Source organism: Medicago truncatula, chromosome 8, assembly GCF_003473485.1.
Source record: "Medicago truncatula cultivar Jemalong A17 chromosome 8, MtrunA17r5.0-ANR, whole genome shotgun sequence".
NCBI lineage: Eukaryota > Viridiplantae > Streptophyta > Magnoliopsida > Fabales > Fabaceae > Medicago > Medicago truncatula.
In genome coordinates this window covers 10,073,848-10,093,556 of record NC_053049.1, presented here as the reverse complement: position 1 = coordinate 10,093,556, position 19,709 = coordinate 10,073,848, and the positions used below count along the sequence as shown (strand labels likewise).

Sequence of the window (19,709 nt, the reverse complement as noted above, 5' to 3'; positions counted from 1 at the left end):
CTTTGATGTCTAATAAATGCATTTGTTAGCGTTCGTTGAGTCTTGAGATCTGCTCTGACCTTTATAAGTTATCCAACTGATCTAGACCTTTTGTAATAAAAAAATTGTAAGCAAATTATGACATGTCCACTTAATTTGTCACATCATAATATCTAATGAAAAAGTTAATGGAAGAGCATTTTAAATTACCTTTTATAATTTCAAGAAAGTATTCATCAATTTGCAAAAATAAAATAAAATTGAAGGAATCAATTTGCCAAAATGAAGATATATTTTAATCAATTCTTACAATTTTAATTTCCACTCAATTACTCTCTCCATATCAGATTAGATGTTTCTTTTGAGTTTGACACAATTAATAAGAAAATGGTTTTAAGTATTAATTCTAATGGTAAAATATGTTTCATTTATCAAAACCCTTATTAATTATAGTTAATAGAGTGATTAGATAATTAAAATGTAATAAATAATAATATGTTAGTTAAAATGTTATATTAGTATCATAAAATACACAAATAATTTGAGAAAAATATACAAAGAGGATGATCTATTTTTATTTATTTTTTGTTTACAAAAGAAGAGGATGATTAATGATTGAGGAATAAAAAAAAAAAAGTATAATTACACACTTTGGTAGAAAAATATGGAAATTCAAAATTGAGTGAAAATAAAGCCTTGTTTGGTTAGCATCAAGAAAATTTTCAAAGTCCCACCCAAACAATATTTCCTTTCCTCCCCTTTTCTCCAAAACGTATTTTCCAAATAATCTGCTTATCAGAACTTCTTCCATTTCCATTTCCATTTCCATCTTCAACTACAACACAAACAATGACACTCATACGCTTCATCATCTTCACAGCTACACTCATCACCGCCACAATCTTCAAACTCTTATTTTCCGCAATCAACGGTAGACGAAACAGGAAAACCGCAGTGGGATTCTTTCATCCATACACCAACGACGGCGGCGGTGGAGAAAGAGTGCTATGGTGCGCTGTTAAAGCTATTCAAGAAGAGAATCCTGATCTTCACTGCGTTGTTTATACTGGAGATCATGATGCTACTCCTCAATCGTTGTTGAATCGTGCTCTTGATCGCTTTGGTGTTACCCTTAATGCCCCTCCTAAGGTACTTTTTTTTTCTTTCTTTTTCTTTCTGAATTCTGTTATATGGGTTTTATTTTGTTGTGCCTTATTGCAAATGGGGTTTTGTAAAGGAGAGTAGATCAAATGAGGATCGCCAGATCACTAGAGGCTAAGGAAGACCTAGAAAAACTGAGAAACTATTTAGAAAGATTAGAGATTAATAAGTTGGATCGAAATATGGCGTAATTTGATTTATGTAGCCGACCCACTTAGTGGGATGAGGCTTTGGTTGTTGGTTGGTTTAATTTTTATAAGAATTTTGGCTTTTGCGATGTTTACTGGGTTGGAGCCCTTTTTAAGCTTTTGAGGTTTGTTGTTGACATTTATGTGATGAAATGTGACACTGGCATTAGCTTGTGCGGGTTTTTGTTTATATTTGGTGTATAGTTATACTGGATGGTTTAAAATTTCGGTTACAGTTCCGGTTATAATGTGAATCTTGATAGTATGGTAAAATGCGGGAAAATGAAGTTGCAATTATGGTTGTGACGGTGTTGCAGAGACATTTAAAATGTTTGTATTGTCTTGTCTTATAAGCTGCTTTGGTGTTGTTTGAGTTAAGGTTTACTTGTGAATGTTATTATGGCTTTATCACTGTTTACTTGCATGGCAAGATTGTTGTTCTGTAACTGTCGTATTGTAGTGATGATCAGAGGATTGATAGGGGGAATTGAATCTGTTAGAAACTTAGAATAATTACCATATATGTGTTTATGTATAAGTTATTTCTATACCAAAAGAAAAGATAAAGTTAAACCATTTCCTATAAGCTATAAGCTATCCTTGTGAGTTTATGCAAATAAGCTGAAAACAGCTTATAGAAATGTCATAAAATGTTGCCATAAGCTCTCCCAAATAGTTTCGTAAGTGTTGATGTTAGTAGATAAGCTCAAATAAGCCAATCCAAACAGACTTTATTGGCATATTTAGCATGTGTTAGGGTGTAAGTCAACCGTGGTTATTATTGTAATGGTATAGCACTTAATAGCCTGTGTATTTTTGTTATCCACACAATTCACAGGTGGTTCATTTGTACAAGAGGAAGTGGATTGAAGAAACAACGTATCCACACTTTACTATGATTGGTCAAAGTCTAGGCTCTATGTATCTTGGATGGGAAGCTTTGTGCAAGTTTACCCCTTTATATTATTTTGATACAAGTGGATATGCTTTTACATATCCACTTGCTAGGTTGTTTGGATGCAAAGTTATTTGCTACACACATTACCCTACTATCAGTTCAGACATGCTATCTCGTGTCCGTCAACGCAGCTTGATGTATAATAATGATGCCGTAGTTGCTAAAAGGTTTGATTTTCATATGTTTTCCCTCTTTTATTTCAATTCGTAATTCATGAGCTTCCCTCACCCTTGATGATGATATTTTTCCCTCATGGTATATCTGTATGCTTTTATTGTTGCTGTTCTGAGCTAAAAGCGATATTTACAGACAGTTAATATATTTCCTGGAAATGAATCTTTAATCATTAAAGATCAAAAAGTTGCAACACTTCATTTTACCTCTTTTCCACTTTTAAGTAATGTGGTGGTTTTCTTTAAAAAAAAAAGTAATGCGGCAGTTGTTTTCTGGCAGTGTTTGGCTTTCTCGGTGCAAAATAGTCTATTACACATTCTTCAGCTGGTTGTATGGGATTGTTGGATCTTGTGCACACCTAGCTATGGTCAATTCATCTTGGACCAAAGCCCATATTGAAAAGCTTTGGGGAGTTCCAGATCGGATTAAGCGAGTGTACCCTCCTTGTGATACTTCGGGACTTCAGGTAATTTTTTTTCTTTATTGTCCTAAAATTGGTGTCGGTATACTGTCAAGAATCGCATGTCTATTTCACTTTGTCCTGAACTGGATGTTGTTTTGTCGCTTTGAAAATTCCTTTGGTCCTTATGTCCTGTGTTTCCCCTGGGAGTAATGTATTTTATCAAATGATTAAAGCTTATCCTCGGACATTAATTTAAAACTTGAATTTATGGGTTTGGGTTTGGACACTGAAAGAATATTAAGAAAGAAGTCTATGGTTCAATTTCTGATGCTAATAAATTTTCCCTCCCCCTGCAGTCAAACTAACCACTAATATTTGTCTATAAAAATATGTCAGCACTTGGCACTTTCGCTGTCACAGGATATACCAATATCTCTCTTTTCTTGTCACATAATCCATATACATACAGAATATAGATACACGCATGTATTACCTGTTGTGGAAATTATCAGTGGATTCTAATAGGTTAGCAATATGGGCAGGTGCTTCCTTTGGAAAGATCGGCTGAGATTCCTGTAATTATATCTGTTGCACAATTTCGACCAGAGAAGGTAGGCATACTCCGATCAACCTTGTGAGTGGGAGGTAAAACCATTTTGTACGCTTATTTGGGCCTATGTTGATTACATCAAATTTACAGGGTTCTGTTTATTGTAGGCTCACACTCTCCAACTTGAGGCTTTTTCAGTTGCCATTAAGAGATTAGATTCTGGTTTGCCAAAACCCAAGCTACAGTTTGTGGGTAGCTGCAGAAATAAATCAGATGACGAAAGGCTTCAAATGTTAAAAACGAAAGCAATTGAACTGAATGTAAATGAACTAGTGGAATTCCACAAGAATGTAACATACAGGTTAGTACAAGTGGCTCTTTTCCTTTGTTCTTTTAATGATCCTAAAAACTTTCTCTGCAAACAAAATGTCAACAAGAGTTTGTTCTGTAGAATGCATACCTTTTATTCCCGAGTATGATAGTTGTCAGCATAGTTTCAAATTGCGGCCACAATATAATGGTTTTTTAGGCCTCTGCAATGGCATGACAACCGCAATTTCGGCCGCATCAGCTGTATTTGTCGGCATTTTATTTTTACCATAATATAAAATTTGCAGTGTAACTGCTACCGGAATTTAAAACCATGGTTGCCAGTCCATCTAGTGCTGACTGCTGAGTGCTAACTCAGACATTGAACATTGGCTCTTATTTAATATCATACACTGGTATTCCATTGGATTAGGTGTTGATTATTTAAAAAACTTAAGGTGGAACTTCAAATGTTCGATTGTGTGGTCTCAAATTAATTGCTTAGCTCCCAAGTTTATGTATCGCAGGTCTAACTACTACTGATGATTAGTTTACGTCTAATTTACAGGGTTCGATTTATTGTATGCTTCCTGCTGGTAGTTCAAAATATATAGTTGACTTATTTTAAGATGGATGTTGTTTGTTAAAAAGTTTGGATGAATAAATTGCAAGTCTGGTAAAAATTAATTGATTACATGTATAAAACTTAAGTTCGGTGTTGAAGTTTTCTGCTGACTGCTCTGGATTTTATTTATATACTTTTAGAACCTTGGTTTTAAATGCTTTCTTGCTACTTTATTTGATCATTATCTTGACCTGCAGAGATTTGGTGGGACTTTTAGCGGGTGCTATTGCTGGTATCCACTCCATGACTGATGAGCATTTTGGCATTAGTGTTGTAGAATATATGGCTGCTGGTGCCATCCCAATTGGTAGGTGTGATATAAATTTACCTGTCAGTCAATATGTTTTATTTTCTCTATATATCCTGCAATGATGCATTTACATACATTGATCATTCTTGCAGCTCATAATTCAGCCGGCCCAAAAATGGACATTGTATTGGATGAGGATGAACAGCAAACAGGATTTCTTGCCTGCACTGTTGAAGAATATGCAGACGCCATTTATAGAGTCATTAAGATGTCAGAAACAGAGAGACTTAAGATGGCTGCTGCTGCAAGGAGACGAGCAAGCAGGTTTTCTGAGCAGAAGTTTTGTGATGACTTCAAAGCCGCAGTACGCCCTATTCTAAATCGCGTTTCTAAATGATGATCTAGCAACTAATCAGCATCATTGTAGCTTAAAATGGATAGTTTCTTCTCTTCCAGACTAACCATCTGAGAATGTATAAGCCACAAATTTTGTTATAGAAAAACATTTAATTTTTTGTTTTGGTTGATGTTATTTTCAAGCCCTTATACCAAATGGTAAATTATTCCATATGTACAGAGGATTATTGGAAGTTGGATTGTAATATAGAGGAAAATATATAGTCAACTAACCTGAATTATGTTTTCATAGAAACATTTCTTGTCACTGTTAAAATGGGTGTCTGCTCTGCGGATAGCAAATACATGTGTTTTTAAATTGAAATTCAACAGTAACTAATTATGTTTGTACAATTTTTAGATGTGGAATAGACTTGAGAATGTAGTTGGTGATATTGAAAAAGACCAAATCAAAATTCTTAGAATTTGTGGTTGGGCTTAACCCAACTCTACAAAATCGATTTGTGAGCTGGGGATTGCCTCCACTTGTAAACACTTGTTCATGTCATCTCCTTTTCAACATGGAACTTTTAACAAAAATCAACCACATTAAGGCTAGAAAACAAGAGCAGCCTTCACCCCAAATGTCTCCAATTAAAATAAAACACCTTCTCTATCACTTCATGCCTTCATTGGATGTTATTCTTGTATTTCCCTTCAAGAACTACTTTTATTGAAGAATTAATAAATAAAGTATCTTTATATTGAAATCCACGTAAGTAATACTACAGTCATAACCCGCATCTAAACACTCGGAACTTACATGATAGGGCTCCTTGATATTTTTATTGAATAAATCACATATCCCTTTTGTGCAACTGTAAAAACTAATCTCTCAAATATTGTAGAATATAGATGGATGGCGAGCTCAATTTTTTATTATTCCAGTATTCTCAGGCTTGAATTTCAACCTGAGATCTTGATTAAATGGAAAAGGTTCTATGTCATCTCATCAAGCGTCATGAATGATTTGTAAATATATACGTACACGCAGCAGAACTACCCACAAACAATATTAACTAAAAAAAAAAGTATGATTTGCTTAGTCCATAATCATTCAAACATTACTGGAGGCAACATTAAGAGGAGAAGGAGCAGGAGAGTTACGACAAACAGGGCATGTAACATTCATACGAAGCCACTCATCAATACAATCAGCATGGAAACAATGTTTGCATTCAGGAATGCATCTTACTGTCTCTTTACTGTTGTATTCTGCCAAGCATATCCAACAACATCCATCGTTCGGTCCAGGAACACGTCGACTCTCCCCAATAATTACTTTCTCATAAGATTCAATTGTGGATTCATCTAAACCTGCAATTACCGTGGCTTCAGGTTGCGGTGATATTGCCGCTGGTGCTGACCGAGAAGCAGCACTTCTGCTAATGTTGCCTATTCTATCATTGTAGCACACACAACTTGCCATTAGAATAACAAAGATTAGAGCTGGTCCAGTAACGCATAATGCTATGATTCTGAAAATTTTAAGTCCTTGCCGCGATGTACCTGAAAATTGAAGCCAGAAGAAAAAAAAAAATCTATATCAATGTATATAATGGAATATTTGAATGAATTTCAACTTAAAACTGAGATTTGTATCTTTTAACTCTAAACATGATTTATAATCTAAAATTTATTGTTTAATCCGCTTTTATATGAATTTGTTCATTTCAAGCTAAAATTACTTTATATTCAACTCATTTTTAACCAAAATTTTTTTTTTTACACCAAACACTCTGTTAATATGATATTGCTTTTTTGGCTTTTGTCAAAAAAAAAGTGATATTGCTTTTTTAGCTAACAAAGGAAGGATTTGGGCTGTAGAGTTTCCATTTTCAATCTAACAGGTATCTAAAACTAAAAACGCTCATTGCTCACAAATAATTTCATTATTATTATTTCACATTTAATTTTTATTTTCTTAATCTAAAATCAAGTTATCACCCCAGAATATTTTAATTATTAAACTTTATTCACCATTTTTCTAAAATACAACATCGTAGAGTACTCTTGGGTCTCAAATTATAAGTCACTTTGCCAATTTCTCATAAATTAATAAATATGCTACTGCTGATTAAATTTGTGTAAGAAAGAGAAATTATGAATGACTTTACAATATTATTATACTTCACTAATGACATGGTAAAAAAAATTGATTAATTGCCAACTTGCAAATGTTTACCAAAAGAATTGCCAATAAAGTGTAAGATTGAAAAAGAAACATTAATGTTTCATTGCTATCTTAAAATGATTTATATTTTATTATATTTTTTTCAAGAGTAATGCTATGGACAACCTCTCAAAGACTCTCCTTTTGACACTTGCTTATTTATTGGCCCACGTCACTCTCTTTGCAAACTCCATCACCGGGTAACCGGCTAAGCCATTGCCTAAAATAGCGTTCTCTCTCTTCTGCCATCGGAAAGGTTTTCTCACCCAATACCTGTTCCCACTGTCTTCTTTGTTTATCCCACCAGCACCAAACTTGCGATTAGGATCTACAGTTCAAGGGTTTAAGATCATCTTCGCTAGATCAAGATCGAAGAGATTATGTTGTTATTTTAATTCTATTTGTTTTATGGTTGTTATTAGCATGAATCCATAAATTTAGAGCTTGCCTCCATAATTAATTGATGCATGCAGTTCTTCATAAAAAGGATTAATTTAAGGGTCTGAGTAAGAAGAAAAGAAAAGAAACCCAGCCACCGTGAAATAGAAACTTGGAATCTTTGATGGGTGTATATTGTCTTCTGGATTTAAGGTAGAATGAAAAGAAAGTCCTGTGAATTTTAATTTTTATTCAGTTTTTTTCTAAAAAAATTATTCTGATTGTTTTTATTTTGCCCTTTAATTTGAGATAAAGTTTGAGACTTGAACAAGCAAGAACCTTACTGTCATTGTGGAGTTATGTCATGTTAATTAGAGTCAATGAGTCATCTTGCTATTGTAGTTGTTCGAAAGGTTCTTTTATTTGGGCAAAGAGTTTGGGGGATTCATGTATTTTTTGATCAACAATAGCATGTCTGGGTTTTCTTCACAAAAGAGGACAATTTAAAATAATAAAAAGTATTAAAATATACTAAACAAGATGGATCGGTTGCCGGTTAGAGGATTAATGAAAATTGATGAAATGGCCCAATAGTTTAGAGAGTAGCAAAGAGAGAGTGTTAGAGCGGTTGTGCCTAGCACTCCTCTTTTTTCAATGACGTAGAATTTGACACTGAGAGTGTTAGTTTGTTAAGCAATTGTCCCTGGATCAGTTTTTTTAATGAAGTGCCAACGTTGCACTCGTTAAATTTGGTTTACGATATGTACGAATGGTACTTAGTTAGCTTTATCTTGCATTAATTAATCACCAACTTGCAAATGTTTGCCAAAAAATTGCCAACATGCAAATAGAACCCTTAAGTCAATAGGAATAAATCATAAACAAAACGAGAATTGCCATGTTTATCTCAATCGCTGAGGTAAAACCATTGACCAATATTTTTCTAGTTATTCCTTCTAACCTCATCATGTGGGCCAACTAGTTTTATTTTTTATAACTCTTCTAACTTTTTTTTTATAAACTCACCAAACACGTTTAGTCAACTGATTTCTGGATATTCTAACGAAAAAAACTAATTTTCTGGATATTCATATTCTAACCAAAAAAACTAATTTCTGGATACACTGATACAGCAATAAACCTAAAAGAATTGCATATTGAAGAACATAGGACATGTTTACCTGGTTGGTAATCAGAGAAACATACAACTTGATTGCTGTTAATGCTTTCAAATCCACACATTAGCTGATGTGATTCACAATAACTGCAGTCAGGTTTATCCCATGTTAATTGAAGATCTGCACTAAGGTCATCTCTGAGATTTTCTTGAAACCGTTCTGGTCTTGCAATTGGAACTGAAAGATTTTTTATAACAGAGCAACCAGATAGAGAATTGACAAAGCTAACTGAACGAATGGCTGATACAAAATATGTTGAATTACTAAGACAATCAATGGGAATGAATTGTGACCCAATATTCTGAGATGAACAGCCTAAGAATGTGTAGTCACGACTAAAAGAAGCAATGAAAGGAGAATTTGAAAAATTGAGTCTTAGAAGACGTTTTGGAAGACAATCATCGGGATCGTAGAGTTGTATCTGTTGTGTGAGATAGTTTATGCTGCGTACGTAGAATTCTTCAGAGTAAGGAAGTTTTAGAATTGTTTTGCTATCATTGGTACAACTTAAGTTGAAACCAGGATAGACACAATAAGGATATTGCTCACCTAATTGAAAGGGGAAACGAATTAGGAAACTATTGTTGCCACACAAAGAAAAAGGGCAATCGTTTAAGGCGTATACAACAGGAAAGATTAAGTAAAAAAGGACCTTCAAGATGTCCATTACTTCTCAGACTTGCAAATCTGCGGTAGGAAAGCATCAACTTATAACTTATAAGATGATGAAAGTTGAAACCATATTTTATTTTTAAATTCGATACAATTTTCAACGTAGTATAAAAAGTCAAATAATATTTTATCTGGATATAGAGTAAATCTTAATTGACTAATTCTTATAGTAGGTATGCCTTAAAACAGCTATTTGCTGTATTATTACCTATCCATGTCTGCAAAATATTCCTTGACATTTTTATGTCTGCAAAATATTGTAGTTACACGTACTACAATATTTTTATGTCAGCTCTTGACCATTACCAATGATCATAAGTAATAATCAGCTGACTTTAGTTTGATTTTAGCATACTGAACAAGCATTTCAATTTTAGGGAAACAAGTATATCAAGACTTATAGGAAATTTCCAACTTTCATACAAAATAATGCTTTTTCGCTAGTATATATCAACTCTTCTGTTGGAAATAGTATTCACTATGGTCTTTCAATGTTTAAACCATTAGCTACGTGTGGGAAATTAATGAATGGGTGTACAATATTTGTTTTCAATTGAAAGAACTAAGTCTTGTATAAAAATGTCATAAAGCATTTTAAAGGGTAGGGATGAACTACCCAACCCCAGCCCTTCTCAAAGATGGGTTTGAGATGAGTCACAGCAGCTGCTGAGAGATTCTGATAGAAACAACTTCTCCACCAGGTCCTTCCCTCATAGCTTGGTACTTCACATGAAGACCTGCTTGTGTTGAAAAATAAAACGGAACATCATGAGAAATCAAAGTAACTATATAAAGAAAAAAGGCTTAATACATCATTTAGTCCCTTAACTTATTTTTGGTTTTCACTTTGGTCCCTTAACTATAAAGTGTCTCAAGTTGGTCCCTTATGTCTTATGTCGTTACCTCTTTTGGTTCTCTCCGTTAATTTTTTTAATTATAATATTTTTAATATGATTATAACCGTTTGATTGCAGGTTCGTAGTATATTACAGTGAACCACTCATATCTAATTATTTTCCTTTTCTTCTTCTCCTTCCTTATTCTTCCTCTTGATCTTCATCATCTTCAACACTATGTTCATATAAAACCCAAAAAAACTTGAAGAAGCAAACACAGGAAAAAATAAAATTGATTGAATGCTTCACTAAAATCACAAATTAATTGGATCCAATTACTTAAAAAAAATCTAAAACTGAAACACAAATTCATAAAGGTAGAATTTAGGTCCCTCATTCATTTCTTCCTCCATGACAATAACACAAAAACAGTGTCGAGAAGGTCTTTGACTGGCTTAAGAGTGCTTATCTATTGCTAATAGTGGAGCTTCTAGCAGTTAACAGTGTTTGGATTATATGAGTTGCGGCTGGTTGTTCCTTTTCACGTCCTACGCCATTTATTGTTTCCTTCCTTGCCTAATTTTGGTTGTTGTTCTATTTTCATGCCTTTTGCACTTGTGATCAATGAAATTTATGATGATTTAAAAAAAAAAAAAAAAAAAAAAAAAAAAACACATTAACTTCCTTCTCTTCTCTCACCAACAACACACAAAAATAAAAATAAATCACCATAAAATTGAGATGGTGAAAACATTCTGACACATTAACTTCCTTTTATTTTCCCATTTCCAGTTTTCAAATCTAAATATATGCAACACAACAACACTGAATCAAAAATCAAAATCCGAATTTTCCCAGTTTCCAGTTTCCACCACCAATTGAATCCGAATTCAAATCTGAATCTGAGTTCTTTCTCATGATCTTCCTTTGAAGTCTAAATCCGAATTCAAAGAGAAAAGGGTAGAAGAGAGTCAAAGAGAAAACAGGTTGAATTGGGATTTCTCTATTTTCTCTCTCGATCTGTTCTCTCCATTTTTTAAAATTCATGATAAGGAACTTAAAAATGGTTGAATCTGAATTCTTGAAGAATGAATGAATATGAATGAGAATTAAGTGTTTTTTTTAAAGGAATGATTATGGTTCTTGTTCAGGGTAGTAATTTTTTGTAAGAATGTTAAGGAAAATGAAAGGAAGATGTCTATGGTGTGGTAGTAATTTTTAAGAAAAAAATTAAAATTATGTTTTTTATTTAAAGAAAAACAATGTTTTTCTTTTCCTGGATTTCTCTAAGTTTTTTTTTTTTTCTGGGTTTATTGAAGATTGATGAAGAAGAAGATGAAGAAAAGTGAGAAAAAATTAGGTGGTAGTGGTTCACAGTAAAATACAATAGACCCTACATGATCCAACAATCATCTTTTAAAGAAAAAATCAAAGGGTTAAAACTTAAAAATTTAATAAGGTTTATGGTGGACCACCTTTAAATATGGTTCATCTTAGACATTTAATGTTAAAAACTAAAGGAGATGACCAAAAGAGGTAACGGCAGATGACATAAGGGACCAATTTGAGACACTTTATAATTAGGGGACCAAAGTGAAAATCAAGAATAAGTTAAGGGACCAAATGATATATTAAGCCAAGAAAAAACAATTGGAACTAACTACATGAGTTTCAATACTTAATAATATGCAAAAGAAAGATATTCAAATGAGTTTAACTGTACTGTAAAAAAACAGAAAACGATTTTAACTACAAGACATCCGCGAAATTACCAAGGCAGGTCTAAATAAGAAATTTGGGGTTTTAAGCTTTCTGAGATTTATTGGTGTCTCTAGATATACATGTGTAATGTGTTGAATTAGTTATTGGTTGCAGGGTGCATACAACATTTGGGCTTCAATTTTTAGGGTATTGTTAAAGACATGGAAAAAGAACCAATAGTTGTTCATGAAGTGATAATATTTATCATCAAAGAAGAAGATTTGGGACTGTAGTAAATTGGTGGAGACTACATGCTTATCTCAGTTAATGATCAATTAGCATGAATAGTTGTAGAGTTTAATTGAAGTATTGGAAATTTGGAACAGTTAGTTTAGGGAAGAGAAATGGTATTCAGGTATAGGAATGGTCATGGAAGGGAAGTTGGACATCAATTGAGGTTGGACAAATAGAATGGTAAACAAATTGGATGGGGACTAACCGACTTTGCAGTACCGCAATAACAGATGAAGGATCTTGTCCTTGGTACACACACTGGAGGCAAAGGGAGACTCAATAAAAATCTGTATTGGAGTGAATCAATTGTTGTAGCATAGGGCTGATTTTACTGATTTGTTTGTGTTGGTAACTGGTTAATATGCAGCATGTTGCTGTCATCAGATTTGTACTTATTCTTATAGCAGGTTTTCTGATATTTACTTCAGTAATTGAGTCAGGGACATGAAAGCTGTTAACGTTTCTAACCTTCATTTTCTTGTAAATTAGTGTTCACAGCTACAGCATGAAAAGCAATCATGGCCTTGGGTTGCCAGTCATTATCCTTCCCAATCCATGACTTGTAATCAAATACCGCTGCAATTTAATTTAAAAATTAAAACATATTAGTGTGATGTGTTCGTGCCAGAACTTAGAAACTATCTTCTTGGAAGGGTAAGCAATAAAAAACATTACTTTAGGACATCAATTTACTCTAATGCTTATTCCCCAAACCAAGAATCATTCGGAAGCTTCACATTCTTTTTGAAATTAATTTGTTCCTGGACTATCTATACATTATTCTTCACTGAAACTAGTAAAAAGCATAATTTCCATGTATATATGTTTCTATTCTGCTAGCCAGAATGTGACTACTTTATGCAATGCCATGACAGGAGAGTGGTGGTTTATCTTAATTCTTAAAGAAAAACATTAACAAGGCCACTGACTGTTGGTAAGTTTACTCGATGTATAAAGATTTACCAGACGTAGAAGAACTCGACAGATGTTTGACATCAAAAATGGAGCCAGCAGCCCCATCAGCTCGTTTCTTGATATCATGAGATCCTACAACCTCGTAATCCCAGTTCCCATTTTCATAGTCTTCACGGAGGAACAGCTCTATATGCCTTGCATCCAATGTCTGCATTGTTCCTATATAAGCAGGAGAAACATGTTAAATTGAATAAGAATATTCTAGCCTTATTCTAATGCAAACCCTTGCGGTACAAAACAGTGACCACTGATGAATTATTCATGGTGTTAAGGGATATACAAAACTCATTGGATTATATTAAAATTACCATCACAAGTATTGAGGTCACAAACCGGGCACCGCACAAGCTGCAGATCTGAAATTTAAACAAACAAACATTTATTTAATCGAAAACTTATATCATCTGCTAAATTAGTTGATATCAATGATAGTTATATAGTCAAAGATCACTGGAGAGTACCAGCAATCCAGATTCCGGGTTTAATGTTGTCCAGAAAGCAACAACCGTGAGTCTTCAACATCATTTCCATGCTTTCTTCTTTCTTTAACTCCCCCGGAAAATTCAGTCTCTCTGTCAGGAGGGCTACTGAAGAATCAAAGGAAAAAGCACCAATGCGCATCCAATCTGATAGAACATATTATAAAATAGTTACAACATCAAAAACTTTACAAGTCTACTAGTGCTAAAGCTGCACATAATGCATGTAACACATTATGTGAAATATATATTGTATAAGAATGAATCAGTCAATGGTTGGATAAATTCTAGGTATCTAAATCGCGAATTTGCATCATAGCTAAGCAATAAAAAACAAGAAATTACATTTATATAGAATATAGAATTTTGCATAAGCAATAAGGTTTACCATGTACATATATAATTGTCAGATCTATATTTAGGGCATTCAATAACTCTTGTCAATCCAAGGCATTTGATAAAAGATTGATGACTCACACAAATCAAAAACTCAAAAGCATTAACTGTGTGGTCACTTACCACATCAAATTCATTTCCATAACTGTGTGTGGAATCTATTAAAATTTATTGTGAATCTCACAATATATTAGGATATAGATACAGCATGTGAAAAATTACCAATGTGCTTCTCCTGCTGACGGAACTTGTAGGAGTGACTCCCATCTGAAATTTCAATTTCAAAATCAATGTTAATCAGACAGTAGCAGTACCACACATGGACAGACATTGATGAAGGTGTAGGTGCTATTTCTTACCAAAAGCTGAAGTGTAGAGGTTGCTCCACTTGAATGCCACAGGTGGAGGAGATGGAACTTGAAGATCACGCAAGCAAACGAACTTCCAAATGACATCATCCATGATCACGCGGCGGAACCATCGGTTCGTCGCAGCCAGCATTACCAGCGATTTTCCATCCAGAAACTTCGCTATCTCAGTCCAAATGTCGTCATCGAACCTTCATTAAGAATTCAGATTAATAATTAATCAATAAAATCTATAAAAATTACGAATGATAAATTAGTATTAATCAAAATCAAATTAGATTCTATCATTAATGCTTCGTGCGCATAAAAACTATAGAAAATTAGCGAATGATTATTTTAAAACTTATGCATGTTTATTAATTAATCATTTCCACATATAAAAACTATAGAAAACGAATATTTGAATATTTTGAACATTTTTAAATTCGGAAAACAGAACAGAATTGAAAAAGTGATTAAGCATTTAAGCTTTCGTGAAGTTCAAAACTGAAATTACTGACTCAGCGTAAACACATTTTGCAGAGTTCAACAGAAAATAAGCTTCGCTACTGAACAGAAAAACTCATCTAACCGAATCAGAATCAAATATTCAAAATCAAATCCGATGCAGATTTTTCATTTCATCTTCGGTCAAAAACTTCTTAAAATTAACAAAATAAAGTGCGATCTAAAATTGAACTAAAAAATTCATAATCGTATCTGATTTTCAAATGCTTCTAGCAGAAAAGTATTCAAACGAACAAACACGAAGATGCTTATTCAAATCGCAACGAAGTAACAGAGTATGCATAGATTCAACTCAATTCAACTGATTCGTTCAATTAAACAGAATATACATATAAATCAACTTAGTAAAACTAAAAACAGTTCAAAATTCAGATCTAACCGAAAATTCAAACTGAATTTCTGATCGGAAGCTTAGAAGTGCAAATGATATATCACATACACGAACGGTGAAGTTTAAACGCAAAATGCGTGTAAAATTCAAATCGAGTAAAGTGAATGCAACTGAAATCAAGTTTGAGAGAGAGAGAGAGAGAACCAAGAGAAAGTGGAATGAGCGGAGAGAAAACGAGGACGAGGAGAGTTGCAAGAGCAGATGGTTTTGTTACGTCGGATTCGCTTCGCCGGTGGCAATTCTCCGGCGTCGGAGGAAGTAGCGTCGTTGAGTCTCTTTTTCATGCTTGCTCAGAAATTTGAAAAGGTGGTGAAGGAAGCAACACACGCGTTCTGTGTAAGCTCTTTGAGTTTCGCTCTTTATATAGTCGCGCCAAAATCAAACTTTTCAAATTAATTTTAAAATTTAAAAGTTGCTGTAAAATAATTCATCTCATCGTCTTTCTGCGTGAGTTTAAAATAAAAAGTATTATAATATTTTTTTTTTTCATAACATAGATGCAAAAATAATTTCTATTGAAAATTTCATTATTACAAATTGAAAATTTATTAAAGTAGTAATTCCTATTGACTATTGTAATTATTGTCCTTACTATTTTTTTCTTTTCTTGTTAACATTCGTGTTGTTAAGAGAAAGTCGTTTGGTAATCTAGCATTGGCTTAAATATATTTTTAATCCTTACATTTTCCACTCCTTTGAAGAATAGTCTTTATATATCATTAAATATTTTTAAAATTTTCATATTTTATCTCCGTTATCAAAATTAGTCTTTGATGTCAATTCTACAACGGAATGTTGTTGTAGCAGTTAGTAGGTCCCAATTATTTTAGGTTTAAATATGTTTTTGGTCCCTATATTTTTCGTGACTTTGAAGAATAGTCCTTATTATTTTAGGGATTTTAAAAACATTTAGTGAAATGCAAGGACTATTTTTCAGAATCATGCAAAATGTAGAGACCAAAAACATATTTAATCTTAAAATAATTGGGATCCACTTTTTTCCACATCAGTGTTCCGTTAGAGAATTAACAGCATGGACTAATTTTGATAACGGAGATAAAATGTGAGAATTTTAAAAACATTTAATGAATGTAGGGACTATTCTTCAAAAGGGCGCAAAATGTAAGGATTAAAAACATATTTAACCCTATAGCATTTGGTTGGGAGAGAAATAAAAACTGATCAAAAATTGACTTATAAAAGAATCGAACTGAGATTTTCCTGATTGACGGTAATTTGTTTAATTTCTTGAGGCATCGGTTGATATTAATTACTCCATCCGTCTAAATTATAAGTTGATTTGAGAAAGACAAAAATTGTCATGAATTATAAGTCACTTTATAATTTTAATGACATATTAAGGTTACTTTACAAATTATATTGTATTAAGTATTTATTACTTTTCTTTTTTCAATCTCTAATTTATTTTTCACATACAATTAAGGTTTAGTTGCACTTTCGATTCGTATTTTTTGATCAACTCACGAAAATAGTCTTGTTTCTTTTAAATCGAACAAAATGGTCTCTAAACTATCATGTTTTTGCAGTTTTAATCCTATCACCATTTTCCCCTCCAAAAATGCTGATATGACAAAGGAACACCTATGTGGCAATGCCAACTTAAAAAATGACATTAACATGTAAAAAACAGAAATTTTTAATTTAAAAAACAATTTAAACATTTCATAAATTAAAATAAAGACAAATTGAAAGAAAAAGGGAAATTAACTTTTTTAAACTGTAAAATCATTTTAACATATAAGAAAATTAAAACAAAGAATCCTAAGAGATTCATCTTCTTCAATGGTCTTCATCTTCAACCTATAAAACACATACCCAAAAATCCAAAACACACAAACACATCTCTCCTTCAAACACCATCTCTTCAAAAAAGAAAACCAAAATCAAAACCTTAAATTATCAATTGATCAAAATGCGAGGACCAAAAGTGTAATTAAGCCTACAATTAATGAAGAATAATTTTGTTAAATAACTCGTAATTTCTCTTACTCATTCAAATTTAATTTTATTTCTTAATTTGAGTGAAATGATCAAAACGACTTACGATATGGGATGGGAGGAGTAATGTTCATTGTGTTTTGTTAGATAATTTTATTTAATTTTTTTAGGAGAAATTTTTATTTAATTTTGTTTAATTGAATCGTTAATGGCATATTATAAAGATAATGATCTTTATATCAAGTAATAATGCTTCCAAACTCATTCAAAGGTTGTTTGATCTCTTAAATGCATCTTTTGTAAACATTTTGACTCTCTCATTGGCCATGCAAAATAAAAAACAATCATCAACGAACAATAGGTGTGAGAGAGTTGGGGCACATATAAACACCCTAATTTTGTGAATATCGCCTCTACTCTTAGTTTTGTGAATGAAAGAGAAAAGACCATCATCAACACATATAAGGCAAAGATAGGGATATAAGGTGTCTCCTTGTATTTGAAAACATAAACAAAGTCAAGTCGTTTTGGTTGTTATGAAGTGCTCCATATATTAATAATGCAGCTTGCAGTATTATATAATCATAGACGAAATTTAGGTTTATCTCTGTAAAAAAAAATTGAAGATCCTCCTTTATAATTTAAAGATTCTTTGGTTTTAGACCCTGAGTGTATATGACTGTGCAGAAATTTATGGGTTAATAGGTTTTACTCGCAGTCATATAGGCAAAATTTGGTTTACTCCCTGCTACATTAATATTGGTGAAAATGCACGGTCATATGTATTGAGGGTGTAAAACCAAAGAATATTTAAATTATAAGTTCGATCTCAAAAAAAATAAGAATAGAGAGAGTAAACCAAATTTCGTATATATGATAAGAGGGTAATAAATTAAAACCTAGTAAGTAGTAACTATTGTATCCAGGTTCCCTGCTTATTTATTTCTTAATCAAATCATTTTGCATGGTTGTAGTAGCATTCGTATTCATCCATAAAAAACAAGTGTTCATTCAAATTAAATTGAGTAGTGTGATTTAAACATTTCTTTTAAAAAGAAATTATATGAAACTAGCATTGTTAGGATTTAGGAATACCTATTTGTCAAATCTCATGAACAGTTTTTAAATCAAACATGGTTCAAAAAATGTAGTTCAATTCATTCTCTCTATTTTTTTAGCACATCGAACACACCCTACATCAGTATAGTAATTTTTCAATGAAATTATTCCCGGGTCTGTTTGATATGGTCATGATAAGTGATAAAATAGAACAAACTGTATTATATTTTTTTTGGTGATAGTTTTGTTCTTGTATACTTTGTCAATTTTAATCAAGTTAAATTTTCCTTTCTTTGTTATTTCTTGTATACTATGATCATGATTGAGTAGATACCTTTAGTTTTGAGATTGTAAGAAGAAAAAAAAAATGGTAGACTTTTCATAATCTCAAATCTCTATTTTTATTATGGAATTATAAAACCTTAGCTTATAATTCAATTTTATTATTCTTCATGCGTATAATCATAGAAGTATGATAGTCTTTTGTCAAAAAAAAAAAAGTATGATATCTAACCCTAAATATCAAGGGATGGGCTGAAAGGTGAAGCTTTATATTAACATATACGATCATATAATCACATGACTATAGTTATGTAATCTTAGACATCAATCCATCGTCTGAAATATGAGGGTTGATGTCTAACCTAAATAACGATAAAATTTATTTGAATGTTATTAGCCAAAACATATTTTTATGAAAATAAATATAATAGATTTTTTTAAATATAAGAAAGGGGATTTTAATCAAGTTTTAGAAAATAATTAAATCTTTTTAATATAATTACCCTAATTTAATAATGTTTTTTGAAGGGCTAATTAGTAATAATGTTGGTGACTTTTAGAAAGGCAGGTTTTTAAAATAAAATAAATAAAAAAATCTTGCTCTTTTTTGTTACACCTAGAAGATATAAAAATCTTGATCTTTTTTGTTACACCTAAAGATTTTTTATTTTTTATTTTTGGATAATAGAAAGATATGTTTTGAAAATGGAAAATGCTAGATATCAAGAATGATTTTATAAGAAAGATTCAAGAATGACATGGCACAATAATCACCTTTAGATTTCAATCTCATTTATTAATCTTTCATAAAAAAAAAAAAAATACATAACAACCACCACTCCATGATTTCCGACCAGATTGAGATTTTATTGGCTAACATTAATTCCAAAACTATTTCTTGATAAAATTTAAGGATGATTATTCTGTCATGTCATATATTGAAGAAAGTTTGTTTTAAAAATATAGAAGAAAGATTTGTTTTAAAAATATATCGAATCTTATTTCCATAAAAATAGGGTATTTTGTACTATAAATAGGTTAAAAGCCTCCATTAGGGTTGCAGCGAAA

At 32.2% G+C, this 19,709-nt stretch overlaps 3 protein-coding genes across 3 annotated transcripts; 1 reads left to right on the top strand and 2 right to left on the bottom strand.

Annotated features, from left to right (window-relative positions):
• Window positions 1–698: 698 nt before the first annotated feature.
• LOC25500706 (GDP-Man:Man(3)GlcNAc(2)-PP-Dol alpha-1,2-mannosyltransferase) lies at window positions 699–5,296 on the top strand. Its single transcript, XM_013589189.3, has 7 exons — window positions 699–1,128; window positions 2,167–2,453; window positions 2,740–2,926; window positions 3,406–3,474; window positions 3,581–3,774; window positions 4,545–4,654; window positions 4,750–5,296. Exons 1-7 carry the CDS (start codon window positions 829–831, stop codon window positions 4,992–4,994), a joined length of 1,392 nt encoding a protein of 463 aa, XP_013444643.1. The 5' UTR covers window positions 699–828; the 3' UTR covers window positions 4,995–5,296.
• A 378-nt stretch (window positions 5,297–5,674) lies between these two features.
• LOC25500705 (putative RING-H2 finger protein ATL21A) lies at window positions 5,675–9,426 on the bottom strand. The gene is made up of 2 exons (XM_013589188.3): window positions 8,726–9,426; window positions 5,675–6,502 (listed from the first exon to the last, which is right to left on the bottom strand). The coding sequence occupies exons 1-2, from the start codon at window positions 9,387–9,389 to the stop codon at window positions 6,051–6,053; spliced, it is 1,116 nt and encodes a 371-aa protein (XP_013444642.1). The 5' UTR covers window positions 9,390–9,426; the 3' UTR covers window positions 5,675–6,050.
• A 261-nt stretch (window positions 9,427–9,687) lies between these two features.
• Window positions 9,688–15,625, bottom strand: LOC25500703 (probable F-box protein At3g61730). The gene is made up of 8 exons (XM_013589186.3): window positions 15,486–15,625; window positions 14,435–14,634; window positions 14,298–14,342; window positions 13,662–13,826; window positions 13,509–13,556; window positions 13,189–13,359; window positions 12,694–12,801; window positions 9,688–10,131 (listed from the first exon to the last, which is right to left on the bottom strand). Exons 1-8 carry the CDS (start codon window positions 15,623–15,625, stop codon window positions 10,049–10,051), a joined length of 960 nt encoding a protein of 319 aa, XP_013444640.2. The 3' UTR covers window positions 9,688–10,048.
• Between the last annotated feature and the right edge of the window lie 4,084 nt (window positions 15,626–19,709).

Coding starts and splice junctions, on each gene's coding strand:
- LOC25500706 (XM_013589189.3), top strand. CDS start 829: ATGACACTCATACGCTTCATCATCTTCACAGCTACACTCATCACCGCC. Junction 2,927..3,405: donor GTGATACTTCGGGACTTCAG/GTAATTTTTTTT, acceptor CAATATGGGCAG/GTGCTTCCTTTGGAAAGATC. Junction 3,775..4,544: donor CACAAGAATGTAACATACAG/GTTAGTACAAGT, acceptor CTTGACCTGCAG/AGATTTGGTGGGACTTTTAG.
- LOC25500705 (XM_013589188.3), bottom strand. CDS start 9,389: ATGGACATCTTGAAGGTCCTTTTTTACTTAATCTTTCCTGTTGTATAC. Junction 6,503..8,725: donor TTTCTCTGATTACCAACCAG/GTAAACATGTCC, acceptor TTCAATTTTCAG/GTACATCGCGGCAAGGACTT.
- LOC25500703 (XM_013589186.3), bottom strand. CDS start 15,625: ATGAAAAAGAGACTCAACGACGCTACTTCCTCCGACGCCGGAGAATTG. Junction 13,827..14,297: donor TCAGCAGGAGAAGCACATTG/GTAATTTTTCAC, acceptor ATGTTCTATCAG/ATTGGATGCGCATTGGTGCT. Junction 12,802..13,188: donor GTCGAGTTCTTCTACGTCTG/GTAAATCTTTAT, acceptor ATTAAATTGCAG/CGGTATTTGATTACAAGTCA.